This window comes from Somniosus microcephalus, chromosome 7 (assembly GCF_052327205.1).
Source record: "Somniosus microcephalus isolate GS21.2 chromosome 7, FLI_Smic_1.0, whole genome shotgun sequence".
NCBI lineage: Eukaryota > Metazoa > Chordata > Chondrichthyes > Squaliformes > Somniosidae > Somniosus > Somniosus microcephalus.
The window spans coordinates 69,329,548-69,351,685 of record NC_140993.1 but is presented as its reverse complement, the minus strand read 5'-3'; the positions used below and the strand labels follow the sequence as shown (position 1 = coordinate 69,351,685).

At 47.1% G+C, this 22,138-nt stretch overlaps 1 protein-coding gene across 1 annotated transcript in view; it reads left to right on the top strand.

Moving 5' to 3' along the window:
* The window catches only part of ccdc12 (coiled-coil domain containing 12), a 92,430-nt gene extending 72,045 nt beyond the window's left edge, over nucleotides 1-20,385 (top strand). Inside the window, exons 3-7 of the mRNA XM_085992551.1 lie at nucleotides 5,517-5,596; nucleotides 7,706-7,767; nucleotides 16,594-16,628; nucleotides 16,846-16,922; nucleotides 18,748-20,385. Coding sequence (XP_085848677.1) covers nucleotides 5,517-5,596; nucleotides 7,706-7,767; nucleotides 16,594-16,628; nucleotides 16,846-16,922; nucleotides 18,748-18,827 — 334 coding nt within the window. The 3' untranslated portion in view covers nucleotides 18,828-20,385. The remainder of the gene's footprint in view (nucleotides 1-5,516; nucleotides 5,597-7,705; nucleotides 7,768-16,593; nucleotides 16,629-16,845; nucleotides 16,923-18,747) is intronic.
* Nucleotides 20,386-22,138: the final 1,753 nt, after the last annotated feature.

Below are 22,138 nucleotides of genomic sequence, written 5' to 3'. Positions count from 1 at the left end.
GTGTGTGCGGACTTTCCCGGTGGACGCGGTGGGCGCGGACTTTCCCGGTGGGCGCGGACTTTCCCGGTGGACGCGGTGTGTGCGGACTTTCCCGGTGGACGCGGACTTTACCGGTGGACGCGGTGGGCGCGGACTTTCCCAGTGGGCGCGGGACTTTCAGTGATCTGCTTTGCTGAGTCATTCCTACATATTCATCTCATCAAGGAGGAAAGGGCAGAGTGCAGCAACATTGAAGTCATTCTGTATGAAGCACAGTCACTGTGTACTAGGAGCACTAATTTTAGTTTGAAATTTAGGAGAAGGCGATCCCTACTCCCATGGGGAACGAAAAGGGAGGTTAAACAGGAGGCGTTGATGATGGGCCAGGAACCCTAAATCGGAGCTGTTTGTGTGTGTCCTTCCAGCTCTCAACATTTTTGGTGCAGCATTCTGGCTGAGAACGTGGTTGTTAAAGCGTTGTACTTGCATTCAAAGACTGGGTATTGCAAGAGTTAAATGAAGCGTGAATCTCCCACTGCATTGTCCCAACCAGGTGCCTCAACCAGCCCTGCTACAGCACCCTCCTTCACCAGTGTGATGCCACTTTAGCTGAGCTGCAGCTCCCTTGATGCCTGACTTTGAGTGCCAGAGTCATTGTGGCGCTAAATTACAATGCATGACTAAATATAAAAAGACTGTGACCAACCAGCCTGACGTGATATGAACTGATCAAGATGACGACCTGCCGTCAGACAGCAAGCGCATGCGCCTCAGGATTCCGTTAGGCACCTGACTGCACTGATGTACGGTCCCCATTCGGTAGCTGACTGCATTGATACAGGGTCCCGGTTAACTGCCTGACTGCACTGATGCAGGATTCACGTTAGCTAGATGACTGGACTGATGCAGGGTCGCCATTAGCTGCCTGACTACACTGATGCAGAATCCACGTTCGGTGTCTGATGACATTGATGCAGGGTCCCTGTTAGGTGCCTGACTGCACTGATGCAGGGTCTCGTTAGGTAGCTGATTGCACTGATGCAGGGTCTCGTTAGGTAGCTGATTGCACTGATGCAGGGTCTCGTTAGGTAGCTGATTGCACTGATGCAGGGTCTCGTTAGGTAGCTGACTGCACTGATGTAGGGTTCCTTTAGATGGCTGACTGCACTGATGCAGGGTTCCTTTAGGTAATTGACTGCACTGATGCAAGATCCCCGTTAGCTGCCTGACTGCACTGATGCAGGGTCCCCTTAGATTGTGTTGATTGTCGATGTCCTTATGCTGTCTCTACCTGTACTTGTTTACCAGGTGAGGATACTCCACCCATAGATTTTGCTTACACAGTCCGCGTTGATTAATTTTACGTTAATCTGGACCGTCAATAAAGACAACCTGGTGTTGGGCTGTGCTCGGCAGCATTTACAACTCTTGCATATCAGTGGCCTTTCCTTGGTGCTTTGATAACACTTTAACGGTCATTCCTTCCCTGTTTATGGAGCAGGTTGGGAGGTTGAGCGGATGTGTGATGCTTGTCCTCGAATAACTCTTCCTTGGATTAAGCACCTAAGTAAGCTACAAGCAGATATTACGACAGCTGAAGAAAGGACCGAGGGGCGACCTTATTGAGACATTCAAGATTAGAAGAGGCACAGAACCCTAACACGTTTGATATAATCACAAACTCTACTTCAGAGAGATGAGATGAGAATTACGCAGCGAGTTGTTATGATCTGGAATGCACTGCCTGAAAAGTGGTGAAAGCAAATTCAGTAGTAACTTTCACAAAGAATTAGATATTTCCTTGAAAAGGAAAAATTGGAAGAGCTATGGAGATAGACTAGGGGAGTGCCACTAAGTGGGTAGCTCTTTCAAAGAGCAAGCACAGGCATGTTGGGCGGAATGACATCCTTCTGTGCTTTGTTATTCTATGATTTTATGATTCAATAAGATTAAAAACTCATTTATAAGTGGCTTAGATTTTATTAGTGCACATATGTAGAATCGATTCGACAATTAAAGAAATTTAATTCAGTTTTAAAAATCTGGAAGTAAAAAGCTGGTATCAGTAAAAGTGACTGAAGTTGTCGGGATTGTCGTAAAAAACCCAACTGGTTCACTATTGTCGTTTAGGGAAAGAAACCTCCCATCCTTCCCCGGCCTGGCCGAGTCACTTAGCAAGCCACTTAGTTGTATGTCAGGGGCAACTAGAGATGGGCAATAAATGCTGGCCTTGAAAGAAGAGCAGGGGAGTTCTCCTGGTGTCCTTGGATGAATTTTTTTAAAATCACAGCTGTGCTGCATTTCTGAAAGAGCTATCCACTTTCCCCATATACTTTATAAAAAAAAAAAAATTTCTTCAAATATTTATCCACTTCTCTTTAAAATGGATTATGCGTCCACCACTGTTTCTGGTAGGGCATTTCCATGTCCTAGAAACCCTCCATTTTTAAAAAAGTCTCTTAACTGGGGGGAAAAAAAACTTCAAATCTGAAATAAAAACAGAAAATGCTGAAAAAGACACAGTAGCCATGTCAGCATCTGTGAAGAGAAGTTTTGGGTATAACCCTTTGTCAGAACTGTTTGGATGAAGGGTGAAATATTAACCTCCCCTTTTCCTCTTTCAGATGCTGATGACCCTGATGTTCTTCCAGCATTTTCTGTTCTGTGTAGCTGGAAAGTGTCAGGATGTTCAAGCGGGAACTATGTAGATATTTGACGGGGAAAGGAATTGAAAGAGCGTGATGAGATATTAAACCAAGGTCTATCTGTTGCACTGGCTTAAGTGGATGTCAAAGATCCCAATTAAAAGCAGAGCAGGGGAGTTCTCCTGATGTCTAGGGCAATATTCCTTCCTCAACCAACACTGCCAAAAACAGATGAACTGGTCTTCAATTTATCACTGTTTATGAAATCTTGCTCTATCCAAACTAGCTGCCGTGTTCGCCTACGTAACAACAGCCTCTACACTTCATAGTAATGCATTTTATGTGACGTGCTTTGGAATGTGATGAAACACTGTATAAATGCCTCCTTCCCCCTCTCCCTCGTTTCTTTCCTCCCACCTCCCTTTTTCCTTTATTCCATCCTTCCATTGTTTGCTATTTTTCAAACTACACTCCTGCGTTCCTAAGAGAGAACTTGTATTGATACTGTATAGTGCATTTCACGTCCTTAGAATGTCTCAAATTGCTTCACAGCCAATGAATTACTTTTTGAAGTGTAGTCACTGTTGTATTGTAGGAAATGTAATGGATTGTCAAGGATGGCAAAGGAGCTCCCTAGGGAGCTGCCAGCACAGGAGCCATCTTGCTTCCAACCCCAGCCCGGCATGAGGTTGAAAAGGCCATCCGACAACTGAAGAACAACAAGGCCTCAGGAGCAGATGGAATCCCCGCCGAGGCACTAAAGTATGGCGGAGAAGCACTACTGGCGCGAATTCATGAACTCATTTCTCTTATCTGGAAGGAGGAGAGCATGCCAGGGGATCTCAGACGCTGTAATTGTGACCATCTTCAAGAAAGGTGACAAGTCCGATTGCGGTAATTACAGAGGAGTTTCCCTGCTATCTGCCACAGGGAAGGTCATCGCAAGTATCCTCCTCAATCGCCTTCTCCCAGTGGCCGAAGAGCTCCTCCCAGAGTCGCAATGCGGATTCCACCCACTAAGGGGCACAATGAACATGATCTTCACCGCACGTCAATTACAAGAGAAATGCAGGGAACAGCGCCAACCACTGTACATGGCCGCCTTTGATCTCACAAAGGCCTTCGACACTGTCAACCGTGAGGGATTATGGAGTGTCCTCCTCAAATTCGGATGCCCTCAAAAGTTTGTCACTGTCGTCCGCCTGCTTCACGACAACGTGCAAGCTGTGATCCTGATCAATGGCTCCACCACAAACCCAATTCACGTACGAACCGGGGTCAAGCAAGGCTGTGTCATCGCACCAACGCTCTTCTCAATCTCACCCTCAGTAAGCTCCCCACTGGAGTGGAGCTAATCTACAGAACAAACGGGAAACTGTTCAACCTCCGTCACCTCCAGTCCAGATCCAAGGTCGTCCCATCCTCTGTCGTCGAATTACAGTATGCAGACAATGCTTGCGTCTGCGCTCACTCGGAGGTCGAACTCCAGACCATCGTAAACACCTTCACCGAAGCATACGAGAGCATGGGCCTTACACTAAACATCCGTAAGACAAAGGTCCTCTACCGACCTGACCCCGCCACACAGTGCTGCCCCCCGATTATCAAAATCCATGACAAGGCCTTGGACAACGTGGAACACTTTCCATACCTCGGGAGCCTACTGTCAACAAGGGCAGACGTCGACGACGAAGTCCAACACCGCCTTCAGTGTGCCAGTGCAGCCTTCGGTCGCTTGAGGAAGAGTGTGTTTGAAGACCAGGACCTCGAACCCGGCACTAAGCTCATGGTCTACAGGGCAGCAGTGATACCTGCCCTGCTGTATGCCTCAGAGACATGGACCATGTACAGCAGGCACCTCAAAGCACTGGAGAGGTACCACCAACGCTGCCTCCGCAAGATCCTGCAAATCCATTGGCAGGATAGGCGCACCAACGTCCGTGTTCTTGCTCAGGCCAACATCCCCAGCATCGAAGCTCTGACCACACTCAATCAGCTCCGATGGATGGGTCACATTGTCCGCATGCCCGATACGAGACTCCCAAAACAAGTGCTCTACTCGGAGCTCCGGCAGGGCAAGAGAGCCCCAGGTGGGCAGAGGAAACGCTTCAAGGACACCCTCGATGCCTCCTTGAAAAAGTGTAACATCCCCACCGACACCTGGGAATCCCTGGCCCAGGACTGCACAAAGTGGAGGAGAAGCATCCGGGAAGGCGCCGAACACCTCGAGTCTCTTCGCCGGGAGCAAGTGGAAGCAAAACGTAGGCAGCGCAAGGAGCGCACCCCACCCACCCGCCCCTTCAACCACCGTCTGCCCCACCTGTGACAGAGACTGTAGGTCCCACATTGGACTAATCAGTCACATGCGAGCTCATTTTTAATGTGGAAGCAAGTCATCCTCGGTTCCGAGGGACTGCCGAAGAAGTAGGAAATGTAGCAGCCAATTTGCGCACATTAAGGCCCCACAAAGAGCAATTGGATAAATGACTAGATAATCTGTTTTAGTGATGTTGTTTGAGGGATAAATGTTGGCCAGGACACTGGGAGAATGCCCCTGCTCTTCATTGAATCGTGCTATGGGATCTTTTATATCCACCTGAGAGGGCAGACAAGACCTTGGTTTATCATCTTATCCGAAAGACGACACCTCCGACAGTGCAGCACTCTCAGTACTGCACTGAAGTGTCAGCCTGGATTATGTGCTCAAGTCTGAGGTGGGACTTGAACCCATAGCCTTCTGACTCAGGAGAGAGTGCTACCACTGAGCCAAGACTGACACCATGATCTAGTCGGATACCTAAAACCAACAGCTATTTTTTTTTTTAAAACAACACCAACATTGTAAAATCTTTTTTTCATTTTTCAACGACTTCTTTGTTTATCCTCTTCCAGAGAATTAAAACTCCGTAACTATGTCCCAGAAGATAAAGAACTGAAAGAACGGCAAGTGCCTAACGCCAAGCCAGCCTCAGGTTAGTACCATGTGCTAGCCCCTGAAACCCCCTTTCAGTGCAGTTTTCTCAAGAATGTCAATTTAAAGTACCACTGGGCTGTTGGGCCAGGGCTGACCCTGCAGCAATGGTCTGTTTCAGGATGAAGTAATGAGACTTAATTGAAGATGTGCCATTGCCTACTGATTCCTAAGTTTCAGAGAACTTTTAATAATTTGATAACAGTGTGGGGAAACAGTTAGTTCTGCAAAGGAAAATCTCTGGGCATACACCATTCTTTTTTATTGGTACGAATGATACAGAAACAAAAACAGACTTATAATTAAAGATGTCACTTGGTAAAATAGCAATTATATGGAACAAGAGTGAAACGTGATAAGATAACAAAGTAAGGGAGTTATACTCAGCTCAATGGAAAAAGAGCTTGTTAAGGAAAGCTAAAGTTATTAAGGAATAAGTCAATTAAATTCTCCATATACGGAGTTGTATTTTAACTTTAATGTAAGTATGTAAATGTGGTAAACCACTGTTTGTATTCCTGTTTGTCCTGTTTGTATTCCACTGTGTACATGCCTGGACATGCCTCGGCTGACTCCTCCCACAGGTCCTAGTATAAAGGTGACTGCTCCCCAGCCCTTGGTATCCTGGACCAGTCGACCACTCGAGGCAGACCTCCATTCTGTTGTTAATAAAAGCCTTTAGTTACTCTTCTAACTCTCAGTCTTTTATGAGTAATTGATAGCGCATCAGTAATGGAGAATTGTGTGGATTGTCATGTAGAGGGAGTAACGTGGAGGCAGTTAGAGTAATGTACAAAAACTGCTGTAATGAGTGTTTGGATTCGTAAAGGCCTAAGATACTAAGCTCAGAAATGTAACATGTTTGAATCCCCAACCAACGTTCATCAAGTGTGGTTGTAAGTATTACTTTTTAAGTGTATGTTTAAGTACTATTGCATGTGCAATCAATTTATGACGTCTGACTTCAATGTTTAATAATATTACTGATTTGAGTAAATTATAAGCAAGACCCCTTCCTCTAACAGCCAGATGCCTCGTGTTGTAACATGTACTTGTAGCATAAGCCGGCGCGTTTAGTAGACCCTAGCTGGAAGGCATGGATCCAAGACCATCGAGACCACTCAAGTCATGGGTCTCTAGCACCGCTGGGTTTAAGGTGTTTATTTTCAGATGTGCTGCAATAAGATTCTTCAGATAGCATGCCTCAGTGTGAGTTGGCATGGGGAGGGGAGGGGATAAAATTAGGGAAGGGGGCCAGAGAGAGCTTGTGCCCCAGCACATGCAATGATGGAGACCCAGGTAGGCTGCAAGAATGGCTCTTGGGACTGCGTGACTTCTACCATCGTGAGAGCACTATCGCCACAACAACTGCAGCAGTTTAAGGAGAAGGCCCACTACCAACTTCTCCAAGGCAACTAAGGACGGGCAATAAATGCCGGCCTTGCCAGCGATGCCTGCATCCCGAGAGTAAAATATTAGAAAAATAGCTGACTTCTCCAGAATCATTAAAACCTTGGGCTTCCTCTGCCTTTCTCATCTGGCTCCCAGGGCTGGTTTAGAGTGGCTATTGGCAAAGGATTGGGAGCAGCTTGCTAATACTTTGTGCCACTCTCCTTTTGGCTAAGGAATGGCATTTAAAATGGAGGGGAATGAGAAGTATGGCTTTACCTGTCTTCCTGTCTCGGTGAGTAAATGCACTGATTCTTGGGCTGCATGGTGCAGTAGCAGAGCAATGTCCCAGGTCTGACCCGTGCAGAGTTGGTTGAGCTCTGCCTATAGCTGGCCAAGACACCCCTGGGCTGGGGGAGGGAGTAACCAGCCGGGGTTCCTGTTGGTGATCGCTAGCCCATGAGGCCTGATGGAAAGTCCATTGTTGGGCTCAACTGTGACAGCCCCTCTTGGTGCAATAGTCTACCAGCACTACCACATGATGATCGGCTACTTGGACAAGGCACTGCAGGCTCGCTGGCACTGTGAGTCGCCACATTGAAGGAAGGTGAAGAGGCAGTTTACTGTGCGACTTTTCTAACGTCATTTATTGCTGCACATATGAGCTGACTTCGAGTTGCTCATCTGTTCACGGGCACTCACTCTGTGTTTGTACCAACAGTAGAAGATAAGGTGAGGGACCAGCTTGAAGCAGGGAAACCTGAACCAGTCATCGAAGAAGTGGTACGTAATGACTTTCGTTCTGTACTGCTACCTTTTATGGTAACTGCAATCTAACGTTGAACGACCCAGCTTGGAAAGGGTCACAATAGGGGAAGCTAGAGTTGGTGCTCTGGTAGCTCAGTGGGTGAATGAGCTGTCTGTACAAAGAAGGCCGAGGGGCAACCCCAAGTCTGTGCTGGTCCCAGCTGGGACAGTTGTCAGAGTGTTATAATTGGTATCTGTGCTCCTGGGTTTAGGAGGAGAGAAATCACATTTTGCACTGCTGATGGGTATGCATTGACTCCTGCTGTGTGCATCTGTGTGGCCAGTTGGTGAGAATAAAATTGTACTTGGCTGCAGTGCCATCCATGGTTCAATAGCACACAAACACTCACTGTTTAGGCTTACACATGAAGACCGATTGACGTATTAGAGAAAGGCCTATGTGTGGAACTGTACTGCACCATGAGTCAATGAGGGCTTTAAACTAATTAGTGGGGGGGAGGTTTTAAGAGAGCGAAAATAAAAATGACAGTGGAGAAGGCAATAGAGCAAGGTAGCAGTGGGGGAATTAAAAACCAGAGCATGTCAGGAAGGGACAGAATGTATAATGATAAAGGTAAAGTAGTAAAAGGGGTAAAAGCAGGAATAAATTGTCAGGAAACATATTTGAAAGTTCTTTATCTGAATGCACGCAGCATTCGTAACAAAATAGACGAGTTGACGGTACAAATAACTACACATGGGTATGATCTGGTGGCCATTACGGAAACGTGGCTGTAAGATGATCATGACTGGGAACTAAACATACAAGGGTATTTGATAATTAGGAAGGACAGACAGGAAGGAAAGGGAGGTGGGGTTGCTATGTTAATCAAGGATGGAATCACTGCAATAGTCAGAAATGATATTGGGTCAAAGGATCAGGATAGTGAAACAGTTTGGGTGGAGATAAGGAATAATAAGGGGAAAAAGTCACTTGTGGGCGTAGTCTATAGGCCTCCTAACAGTTGCAACTCTGTTGGTCGGAGTATAAATCAGGAAATAGTTGGGGCTTGTAATAAGGGAACAGCTATAATCATGGGGGATTTTAACTTTCATATTGACTGGACTAATCAAATTGGGCATGGCAGCCTTGAGGAAGAGTTCATAGAGTGTATTAGGGACGGGTTCCTTGAGCAATCTGTAACTGAACCAACCAGGGGGCAGGCAATCTTAGATCTGGTCCTGTGTAATGAGACAGGATTAATAAAAAATGTCCTAGTAAAGGATCCCCTTGGAATGAGTGACCATAATATGGTTGAATTCCAAATTCAGTTTGAGGGTGAGAGAGTTGGATCTCAAACCAGCCGACTGAGCTTAAATAAAGGAGACTATGAAGGTATGAGAGTAGAATTGACTAAAGTGGACTGGAAAAACAGATTAAAGTGTAAGACGGTACAAGAGCAGTGGTCTACATTCAAGGAAATATTTCACATCTTTCAAGATAAATATATTCCACTGAGGAAAAAGGGGAATAAAAGAAAAGACAGCCATCCGTGGCTTAGTAAAGTAATAAAGGAAAGTATCCGACTGAAAACAAGGGCATATAAAGTAGCCAAATCTCGTGGGAGGATAGAAGATTGGGAAGCATTTAAAAGCCAGCAAACAATAACTAAAAGATTAATTAAGAAAGGGAAGATTGATTATGAAAGTAAACTAGCAAAAAATATAAAAACAGATAGCAAGAGTTTCTACAGCTATATAAAAAGAAAAAGGGTGGCTAAAGTGAACGTTGGTCCCTTAGAGGATGAGACCGGGAAACTAGTGGTGGGGAACATGGAGATGGCAAAGACGCTGAACAAATATTTTGTATCAGTCTTTACAGTAGAGGACACTAAAAATATCCCAACACTGGACAAACAGGGGGCAATGGGGGGGGGGGGGGGGGGAGGAGCTAAACACGATTAAAATCACTAAGGAGATGGTACTCGGTAAAATAATGGGACTTAAGGCGGATAAATCCCCCGGACCTGATGGCCTACATCCTAGGGTCTTGAGAGAAGTGGCGGTAGGGATTGTGGATGCATTGGTGATTATTTTCCAAAACTCCCTGGACTCAGGAAAGGTCCCAGCAGATTGGAAAACTGCTAATGTAACACCCTTATTTAAGAAGGGAAGTAGACAAAAAGCTGGAAACTATAGACCAGTTAGCCTAACATCTGTGGTTGGCAAAATGTTGGAGTCCATTATTAAGGAAACAGTAACAGAGCATTTGGATAAACATAATTTAATAGGACAGAGTCAGCATGGTTTTACGAAGGGGAAGTCATGTTTGACAAATTTGCTCAAATTCTTTGAGGATGTAACATATAGGGTGGATAAAGGGGAACCAGTGGATGTCGTGTATTTGGACTTCCAAAAGGCATTTGACAAGGTTCCACACAAGATTACTGATCAAGATAAAAAATCATGGGATTGGGGTAATATACTGGCATGGGTGAAAGATTGGCTATCTAACAGAAAACAAAGAGTTGGGATAAATGGTTCGTTCTCGGGCTGGCAATCAGTAACTAGTGGTGTGCCACAGGGGTCAGTGCTGGGACCCCAACTCTTTACAATCTATATTAATGATTTGGAGGAAGGGACCAAGTGCAACATATCCAAGTTTGCCAACGATACAAAGATGGGAGGGAAAGCAGTGAGTGAGGAGGATATAAAAAACCTGCAAAAGGACATAGACAGGCTAAGTGAGTGGGCAGAGATTTGGCAGATGGAATATAATATTGGAAAGTGTGAGGTTATGCACTTTGGCAGAAAAAATCAAAGAGCAAGTTATTATCTAAATGGAGAGAAGCTGCAAAGTGCTACAGTACAAAGGGATCTGGGGGCCCTGGTGCATGAAACACAAAGTTAGTATGCAGGTGCAGCAGGTGATCAGGAAGGCCAATGGAATCTTGGCTTTTATTGCAAGGGGGATGGAGTATAAAAACAGGGAAGTCTTGCTGCAGTTATACAGGGTATTGGTGAGGCCACACCTGGAATACTGCGTGCAGTTTTGGTTTCCATATTTAAGAAAAGATATACTTGCTCTCGAGGCGGTTCAGAGAAGGTTCACTCGGTTGATTCCGGAGATGAGGGGGTTGACGTATGAGGAAAAGTTGAGTAGGTTGGGCCTCTACTCATTGGAGTTCAGAAGAATGAGAGGCGATCTTATCGAAACATGTAAGATTGTGAGGGGGCTTGATCGGGTGGATGCGGTGAGGATGTTTCCACTGATGAGTGAGACGAGAACTAGGGGGCATAATCTTAGAATAAGGGGCTGCCCTTTCAAAACTGAGATGAGGAGAAACTTCTTCACTCAGAGGGTAGTAAATCTATGGAATTTGCTACCCCAGAGAGCTGTGGAAGCTGCAACATTAAATAAATTTAAAATGGAGATAGACAGTTTCCTAGCAGATAAGGGGGGTTACGGGGAGAGGGCAGGGAAGTGGACGTGAGTCTAGATTCGGATCAGCCATGATCCTATTGAATGGCGGAGCAGGCCCGAGGGGCCGTATGGCCTACTCCTGCTCCTACTTCTTATGTTCTTATTAATGCTTTCAACTAGGGGAAGGCAAAAATAAATTAATAGCCAAGACCACGGGGGTTATGAGGAGGCTGGTCGCAGACACTGTGTAAATGTCTTTTGTTAACAGCAATATTGATTGGCAACCCATCCACCAGGTTGAACATCCACTCCCTCCACCACTGGTGTACTGTGCTGCAGTGTGCTATCTACAGGAGGCACTGCAGCAAGTCACCAAGGCTTCAGCAGCACCTCCCAAGCTTGCAACCTCCACCACCTAGAAGAAAAAGGGAAGCAGGTGCATGGGAACACCAGCAGCTACAAATTCCCTTCCAAGTCACACACCATCCTGACTTGGACATATATCGTTGTTATTTCATCATTGCTGGATCATAATCCTGGAACTCCCTACCTAACAACTTTGTGGCAGTACCTTCACCACATGGACTGCAGTGGCTCAAGAAGAAGGCCCACCGCCACCATTTCAAGGGAAACTAGAGATTGAAAATAAATGCTGACCTTGCCAGTGATGCCACTTTCTGAGAATGAATGAAAAAACATTGGGGCAGTAATTCCTCCCCAAACGCGTGAGTACAGAAGGGGTACTCACGCGTCTGGCCGGAGGAAATGCTGATTTTGAGCATGCGCTGAAAACCGGCATTTCCTCTCCTCTAACCCAAGAGGTGAAGAGGCTAGCGCATGCGCTGTAGGGGGCAGCGCGTGCGTCTTGGATTTCCTCTGTTTTGGGGGATTTGCGCATGTCTAAAGGCCTCCGGTCTTTACGCTTGTAAAAAGCACACGTAAGTATTTATTTTTACAGGTAAGTGATTTTTTAGTGTAATTTAGAATTTTTTTTTCCACAGGTTTATTATTTTAAAGAATCTACAATAAGGTAAGATAGCAACTCAACTCAAATTTCTCTCCACGGATGTTGCCTGACTTGCTGAGTTTTTCCAGCATTTTCTGTTGTTATTTACAATAAGGTAAGTTTAGTTTTAGACCCTTTTTATTAAAAATTTATTTTTTTCAAAAAAAAAAATTGTTTAAATTATTTTTTTAAACTTATTTATACTTAATGTAATGATTGGGATGTTTTTTAAATTTTTATTTAAAGTTTAAATAGTGTTTTGGGCCCCTGTAGTTTTCATGAGTTTGACAGTTCTTACTCTCAAACTCATGAATGAACCTTCCCCTTCCCTGATTGGTTGCACAGTGCTCACCTGATCCGAGCCGGCACATCGCACTAACTACGCCGCTGGATCAGGTAAGCACTGCGCGCTGACATCTGAACCGGGCCTGTGACAGGAAATGCAAGCAGGCCTGGGCTTCAGATGTCAGTGCGCAGGGTGAGTGCAGATCGGGGGCTTGCACGCGCGGCAAGCCCCCGACACCAAGTTCTGGGCCAATGTTTTCACTGTCTTTTAAAGTAGCCTTGTATGCTATGGCGGTTCAAGTGCTCATCTAAATACTTCTTGAATGTTGTGAGGGTTCCTGCCTCTTCCACCCTTTCAGGCAGTGAGTTCCAGATTCCAACCACCCTCTGGGTGAAAAAGTTTTTCCTCAAATCCCCTCTAAACCTCCTGCACCTTACCTTGAAACTATGCCCCCTGGTTATTGACCCCTCTACTAAGGGGAAAAGTTCCTTTCTATCTACCCTATCTATGCCCCTCATAATTTTGTACACCTCAATCAGTTCCCTCCTCAGCCTTTTCTGCTCTAAGGAAAACAACCCCAGCCTGTCCAGTCTCTCTTCATAGCTGAAGCACTCCAGCCCAGGTAACATCCTGGTGAATCTCCTCTGCACCCTCTCTAATGCAATTACATCCTTCCTATAGTGTGGCGACCAGAACTGCACACAGTATGCCAGCTGTGGCCTAACTAGCGTTTTGTACAGCTCCATCATTACCTCCCTGCTCTTATATTCTATGCCTTGGCTAATGAAGGCAAGTATCCCATATGCCCTTTTAACCACCTTCTCTACCTGTCCTGCTGCCTTCAGGGATCTATGTACATGCACACCAAGGTTCCTCTGTCCTTCCTAGGGTCCTACCATACATTGTGTATTCCCTTGCCTTGTTGGTCCTCCCAAAATGCATCACCTCACACTTTTCAGGGTTAAATTCCATTTGCCACTGTTCTGTCCATCTAACCAACCCATCTAATGTCGTCCTGTAGCCTGAGGCTTCCCTCCTCACTATTTACCACTCCACCAATTTTCATGTCATCTGCGAACTTACTGATCATACCTCCTACATTCATATCTAAATCATTCATGTACACTACAAACAGCAAGGGACCCAGCACCGATCCCTGTGGTACATCACTGGACACAGGCTTTCAGTCACAAAAACAACCTTCGACCATCACCCTCTGCCTCCTGCCACTAAGCCAATTTTGGATTTAATGTGCCAAATTGCCCTGGATCCCATGGGCTCTTACCTTCTTGACCAGTCTCCCATGCGGGACTTTGTCAAAAGCCTTACTGAAGTCCATGTAGACTACATCAAATGCAATACCCTCATCCACACACCTAGTCACCCCCTCTCAAAATTCAATCAAATTGGTTAGACATGATCTCCCCCTGACAAAGCCATGCTGACTATCCTTGATTAATCCTTGCCTCTCCAAGTGGAGACTAATTCTGTCCCTCAGAATTTTTTCCAGTAATTTCCCTACCACTGATGTTAGGCTCACTGGCCTGTAATTCCCTGGTTTATACCTACTACCCTTCTTGAATAATGGTACTACGTTAGCTGTCCTCCAGTCCTCTGGCACCTCCCCTGTGGCGAGAGAGGTTCTGAAAATTTGTGTCGGAGCCCCTGCAATCTCCTCCCTTGCCTCACACAGCAGCCTGGGATACATCTCGTCTGGGCCTGGGGATTTATCCACTTCTAAGCCCGCTAAAACCACTAGTACCTCCTCCCTCTCAATACTAATTTGTTCAAGTATATCACAATCCCCCTGCCTGATTTCTATGCCTACATCATCCTTCTCCATAGTGAACACAGATGCAAAGTATTTGTTTAAAACCTCACTACATCTTCTGGCTCTACACAAAGATTGCCACTTTGGTTCCTAATGGGCCCTACTCTTTCCCTGGTTATCCTCTTGCCCTTAATATACTTATAAAATACCTTGGGATTTTCCTTTATTTTGCCCGCCAGTGTTTTTTCATGCCCCCTCTTCGCTCTCCTAATTTCTTTTTTAAGTACCCCCTTGTCCTAAAGCTACTGGCCTTTTGTGTGCTTCCCCCTCCTTTGCCCCAGTGGAGACTGAAGCCTTAGCCCACTTGGTCCCAATCACTGAGGCTCACTCCTTAAACCCTATCACCTCTCCATTTCGTTTCTCTTTCCTCTAAAAGCCATCTCAAAACCCACCTTAACCGGATTCCCAGGCACCACTCCGAATCTCTGTGTCTCGGCGCCCCTTTTCCCTATATTATTTCAATTTGTATCATGCCTTGGGATGTTTTTAAGTTAAAGGCGCTATAACAATACAAGTTGTTGTATTTTGACTTTCTTTGTTTATCTTGTGACGCCAAGGGGGTTGGAATACAAAAGCGAGGAAGTGATGCTTCAATTGTACAGAGCTTTGGCCAGACCCCATTTGGAGTACTGCTTTCAGTTTTGGCCTTGGAGCCTTGCAGATTCACCAGAATTATACCAGGCTTAAAGGGTTAAATTATGAGGACAGATCGCATAAACTTGACTTGTATTCCTTTGAGTTTAGAATGTTGAGGGATGATCTAAACTGTGTTTAAAATTATAAATTGATTCGATAGGATAGATACAGAAAAACTATTTCCTCTGGTGGGGGAATCTAGAACAAGGGGGCATGATCTTAAAATTATGCCAGGCCATTCAGGAGTGAAATTAGGAAGCATTTTTTCACACAAAGGGTAGTGAAAATCTGGAACTCAATCCCTTAAGAGGCTTCGGGAGGGTCCCTGATATGGAGTGCACTTGCGTCAGTCCAGAGAGATTAGGCGTGGGTTAGCAAAAACCAAGTATTCGGGACGCCCTCAAGTATGCGCAAGAATACTGCTAGAGTTAAACAGCTAAAATCACGCAGATTGCCAATAGAGTACTGGTAAGCTTCCCATTGCTTGTCCAACTAGGACCACCCTACCCGGTAGAGCATTGGCTTGTTGGTGCTTGAGTGAGAAGAATTGAACCCCGCAACTCCCACTTTGGCATCAGGTCCTATTCAGGAGCCAGAACAACTGACCAACCATCAGTTACATAAGAAATAGGAGCCAGGAGTTGGTCATATGGCCCCTCGAGCCTGCTCCACCATTCAATAAAATCATGGCTGAACTTCTACATTTGCTCTACTTTCCCGCCCAATCCCCATGTCCCTTGATTCCCTTTGTGTCCAAAAATCGATCGATCTCGGTCTTGAATATTCTGAACGACTGAGCCTCCACAGCCCTCTGGGGTAGAGAATTCCAAAGACTCACAACCCTCTGAGTGAAGAAACTTCTCCTCATCTCAGTCCTAAATGGCCGACCACTTATTCTAAGACTATGATCCCTAGTTCTAGACTCTCCAGCCAGGAAATCAGCCTCTCTGCATCTACCCTGTCAAGCCCTCTAAGAATTTTATACATTTCAATGAGATCACCTCTCATTCTTCTAAACTCCAAAGAATATAGGCCCATTCTACTCAATCTCTCCTCATAGGGCAGCCCTCTCATCCCAGGAACCAATCTAGTGAACCTTCATTGCATCCACTCTAAGGCAAGTATATCCTTCCTTAGGTAAGGAGACCAAAACTGTACACTATACTCCATGTGTGGTCTCTTTCACAAGGGTGGACATTTTGACCGAGGCTCCAAGTTTCTATGTGATACCAGTGTTGGGTTGCCAACTACTTGGCAAATGTCCCATTTGTGACATCATGCCAAAGTAGTTCCCAGACTCCTTTCTGTTCTGTATGTTTCAGCCAAGATTAGAAATGAGAGGTGAAGAATCTCAGCTGTGACCCCTAGATACATAGTGAAGCTTCCTGTAATGTGTCTTGATCCCAATCTCAAAGTTGTGACAATTCCTTGTGAGTGAGTGAGACTGCCAGTTCTTGTGCTAATGCTCAAGTTTGTTTCTTGTAGGATGCTTACAGCCAGTAGACATCTTGTAGATCTGGACTGGATTTGAACCCATGTCTTAGAGGTGAAAGGACCGTGATGGCCTGTCCTGTTACTCGCCTGGTTCTCAATATGGTTTTGAAGAGCTGGAATAGCTGAATTCCCATTCTTAAACTGTTATTAAAATATGATTAATGTTTTAACTTTTTACTTTGTAGGACTTGGTGAACCTTGCACCCAGGAAGCCTGACTGGTACGTGACTGACTTTTGTACTCCAAGATATTATTTTCGAAAGAAATTTATCTAATTTGTATGTAAGTTAATCTACCTGTCCTACTTCCCCCATGTGACATTTTTCAGTTTCTCAAACTGGCCATCCTGCAGCCTTTCTGCGATTGCCAAGTTAACGCTGGATTAGAGGGCATTTTTGAAGGGTGCTGTGGTGGTAAAGACTGGTTTTCTGTTGCAGGGATCTGAAAAGGGATGTGGCCAAGAAACTGGAAAAGCTGGAGAAAAGGACGCAGAGAGCGATAGCAGAACTAATCCGTGAGTAATCAATGAAGGGAAATCACAAGCTGGTTCTCACCGATTTCAAGGCTACACCCTGAGCAATTTAACTGACTTCGTCGCATTCAAAGACAGCTGACTGAAGCATTGATGATTACGAAAAAGTTGTCAAAACTGATCGAGGCAATTTGTTCACTGTGGTGAAGGGTTCAAAACCCAGAGACACAAATTAAAAATGAACAGGCTAGGAGTAAGAAGGGCAGTCAGCGGGAACTTTTTCACCCAAAGGGAAATAGAGTTGTGGAATGTGTTTCTGGGGAATGACACTGAAGTGGAAAATTAATTCAAAGGCTTTAGAGGGGGGGATTGAGAGAAATGATGCGAGTTGAGCTATGAAAATTAAAGAACTTGCATTTATATAGCAGTTTTCACGACTTCAGGACGTTCCAAAGTGCTTCACTATTGTACTGTAGGAAAACGTATCGGCCAATGTGCTAACAGCAAGGTCCCACAATCAGCAATGAGATAGGTAGTATGTTTTTAGTGATGTTGGTCAAGGGAATAATATTGGCCAGAACACTGGCAGGACTCCCCATCTCTTCCAATAGTGCTGTGGGATTTTTTACTTTCACCTGAGAAAGCAGATGGGGGGCCTCGGTTTAACGTTTCATCCGAAAGACAGCACTTCCGACAGTGCGGCTTACCCTCAGTACTGCAAGCTAGGAGTAAGAAGGGAAGTCAGCGGAAACTTTTTCACCCAGAAGGGAAGAGAGTTGTGGAACAAGTTACCTCGGATTATGTACTCAAGTGGAAGCTGAGCCAAGGCTGATACTTGAAAGCAATTTCCTGACCCTAATGATTCTTACATTGTGGAATGCTTTACCACAAGTGGTTATCGAGGCAGAGACTATAATGCAATTTAAAAGGGAATTGAGTAAGTATTTGAAAAGGAGGAATATAATAGAATACAGGGAAATAGCTTTATAGATTAAAGGGATGTCCTCAGCACTGGTGCGATGGTCCGAATGCCCTCCTGTGCTGTAATTTCTACCATTCTGTGCTTTTTGTCTACCTGTTCACACAGGTATATCCCTGTGAAACGTGTGTGTGTGTAAACTTTGGGCGAGATCAGGATCAGTCTCGGCTGTGGCTGTGATGCCAGTCAATGCTGAACAACCTGCAGACCAACCTCCCACAGTGCCCATTGGATGTCATTACCTTCAGGAAAGGAGGAAGGAGAATAAATAAATAAATAAACATGCAGAAATCCACAGTTAAACAAAGACAACTGGCTGTAGAGCACACATACAATGGTGCTGTTCCACCATTGAGGGGAGGGGCATCACAGCCAAACTGGATCCTGCAGCATCCAACATACTGTCACAAAATATATCTCACTCTTGCACTCGCTCGCTCTCTCTCTCTCCCTCTCTCTCTCTCCCTCTCTGTCTCACCCACTCATTCCCCCTCTCTCTCACTTTCTCAAAGTTTCTCACTCACTCTCACTCTCAATCTCTTGCGTACTCTTGCTCTCATTCTCTCTCTCTCTCTCCAACTCTTTCTCACTCTCAGACTCCTTCATTTTCACACTCTGCTCTCATTCTCTCCCTCGCTCAGTCGTTCTCGCTTACACATACACTCAGTCAGACATGCATAGGGTTGTATTTATATTATATCTGACTTTGTTCAAGTGTGATCATAGAAGCAGTGAGCACTGAAATTCTGGGCACAGCTGCCATCAAGCAATTTGTTAGTTTGTGGGGATGGTGGGTTGGGGGGGGAAGAGAAGGAAGCCTGTTCTTAAATTTAAAAATATTATTGGGGTAACATTAATATAGTTAATTATTTATTTTCAATCCCGCAGGAGAGAAACTAAAAGGCAATGAAGATGACCTGGCATCGGCGGTTGGAGCAGTGAAACAGGAAGATTACGACTCTGAGTGACTCGAGGCTCTCACGTGGACAACAGGGGTTGGGCCAGTCACAAACAAGCCAGCTCTCGGAATAAGAACACTGGCACGTCATTTGGAGTCTTTTGTTCACCTCCACCCTCAAAAGGAAACGTCCTGGTGCATCTTATGTAGGTCACAGCAAAGATGAAGGAGGCCCTTCTTCCAGGAAGATCCCGCAGCCCTCCCCACCATGACTGTCCAGCTGCTTATTCAATGATTCCAGTGTCTCTACCGCCTTACCTGTCAGTCCATTCCATATGTTGATGTGGGAAGAACTTCCTGACATCAGTGCTAAATTTGCTTGTCCCCTTGTCACAGTTTATCTTTAAGTATCCCAGGATTTACTTTTTCTATATCATTTACGTACTATCTTATACGCCTCCACTTGATCCCCCTCAGTCACTTCCTTTCCAGGTTGAAGAGCCTGAGTTTCTCCTTGTAACTCAGTCCCTCTGATGCTAAAGATCAGCCTTGTGACTCTCTTCTGCACTGTCTTCAGGATTTGGATGACTCCCTCGTGTCTTGCTGACCAGAGCACTTCGTGCAGTCTAACCAGAGTATTGTGCAGTTATGCACAAGCAGTCGTTCACTTTGGAGTGCTGCCTCCTCTTGTGCGTTCTCTCCCAGATTTCGATGCGGTGAATTGCTTGACTTTGGTTTTAAGGGGAGAAACCTACTAAGCTCAGCACAAAGCCGCTCTTAAACTGCAACATAATTAACTGCAAAGACCTCCCCGAGAGATGATTAAAGTCGCCTTTTTGTCACGATCTCTACCTTCAGCTCACTTGGTCCTTCGGGAAATCTAATCGAATTGCTGTGAATTGGGGGAGGAATGGGGGCTGTGAGGTCGTACAAGGACCAGAGCTTGTATCTGGATCTGAGAGTGAAGCCTGCACTAGTGTGGAAGTTAAAACCTATTGCAATCAGAGTATAATTCACACCAGTGGCTGCAGACCCGTAGTCCGAGCTCAAAAATAATATAAATCTGCAAAGATTACATATCTGAAACAAAAAAAAATCCCAAAATGCTGGAAGTATAGGACATGCTGGGCAGTATCTGAAAGGAAAGGCAGGTGAGTGTTTCAGATAAAGATCCTCCGTCAGAAATAGTGAAGAGTTCATACTCCAAACGTTAAACACGCAGGTAGACCTGCTGTATGTTCCAGCAATTTTACTTTTTAAAAACTGAGAGTTTCTTCTTCAGCGTCAGCCCAGAATGTTGTATCTGTGCGTTGTCTCTGTATTTCTGTGAAGGTTGTATGTCTGTGTGTGTGTATCTGTGTTGAGGTGTGTCTGTATTCCTGTTTGTGTGGAGATGTGTTTCTGTCTGCGAGGTGTGTCCATGTCTGTGTGGGGTGTGTCTGTGTTTCTCTGTCTGTTTGTGTGTGCTGTTGCCACGAGTTGGAGTTGGAGTTGGGGTTTCACTCAGTAAATTACCCCCTTGTTTGCTGGTTATCCTTACTGCTTTGTGATGTTTTGGACAACCCTTTTTTGTACGTTTTTGTATGAAATGCTGCACCGATTTATAATAAAACAAAGTACAAATCAAACCACCTGGGGTACAGTGAAGTAAATGATGTGTTGACGTTTGAAGTAAATGACTGGTCAAATAATCTCAACTAGGACAGTTCAGACTTCAGCACATGGGCCAGACTTACCCGCCCTGACAACACAACCCACAGGGCCACCAGCCCGGACAACCTGACCCACAGGGCCAGCCCCAGAGACCAGCCCGGACTTCACGACCCACAGGGCCACCAGCCCGGACTTCACGACCCACAGGGCCACCAGCCCGGACTTCACGACCCACAGGGCCACCAGCCCGGACTTCACGACCCACAGGGCCACCAGCCCGGACAACACGACCCACAGGGCCAGCCGCATCCCACCAGCCCGGACAAGACGACCCACAGGGCCACCAGCCCTGACAACACGACCCACAGGGCCAACCCCAGAGACCAGCCCTAACAACCTGACCCATCGGGCCACCAGCCCCAGAGACCAGCCCTGACAACACGAACCACAGACCCACCAGCCCGGACAACACAACCCACGGGGCCAACAGCCCGGACAACACGACCCACGGGGCCAGCAGCCCGGACCACACGACCCACGGGGCCACCAGCCCGCACCACACGACCCACGGGGCCACCAGCCCGCACCACACGACCCACGGGGCCACCAGCCCGGACCACACGACCCACGGGGCCACCAGCCCGGACCACACGACCCACGGGGCCACCAGCCCGGACCACACGACCCACGGGGCCACCAGCCCGGACCACACGACCCACGGGGCCACCAGCCCGGACCACACGACCCACGGGGCCACCAGCCCGGACCACACGACCCACGGGGCCACCAGCCCGGACCACACGACCCACGGGGCCACCAGCCCGGAACACACGACCCACGGGGCCACCAGCCCGGACCACACGACCCACGGGGCCACCAGCCCGGACCACACGACCCACGGGGCCACCAGCCCGGACCACACGACCCACGGGGCCACCAGCCCGGACCACACGACCCACGGGGCCACCAGCCCGGACCACACGACCCACGGGGCCACCAGCCCGGACCACACGACCCACAGGGCCAGCCGCATCCCACCAGCCCGGACAACACGACCCACAGGGCCAACCGCATCCCACCAGCCCGGACAACACGACCCACAGGGCCACCAGCCCTGACAACACGACCCACAAACCCACCAGTCCTGACAACACGACCCACAGGGCCACCAGCCCGGACAACACGACCCACAGGGCCAGCCGCATCCCACCAGCCCGGACCACACGACCCACAGGGCCACCAGCCCGGACCACACGACCCACATGGCCACCAGCCCGGACCACAAGACCCACAGGGCCTCCAGCCCGGACCACACGACCCACAGGGCCACCAGCCCGGACCACACAACCCACAGGGCCACCAGCCCGGACCGCACGACGCACAGGGCCACCAGCCCGGACAACACGACCCACAGGGCCAGCCGCATCCCACCAGCCCGGACAACACGACCCACAGGGCCACCAGCCCGGATAACACGACCCACAGGGCCACCAGCCCGGACCACACGATCCACAGGGCCACCAGCCCGGACAACACGACCCACAGGGCCAGCCGCATCCCACCAGCCCGGACCACACGACCCACAGGGCCACCAGCCCGGATAACACGACCCACAGGGCCACCAGCCCGGACCACACGATCCACAGGGCCACCAGCCCGGACAACACGACCCACAGGGCCAGCCGCATCCCACCAGCCCGGACAACACGACCCACAGGGCCACCCGCC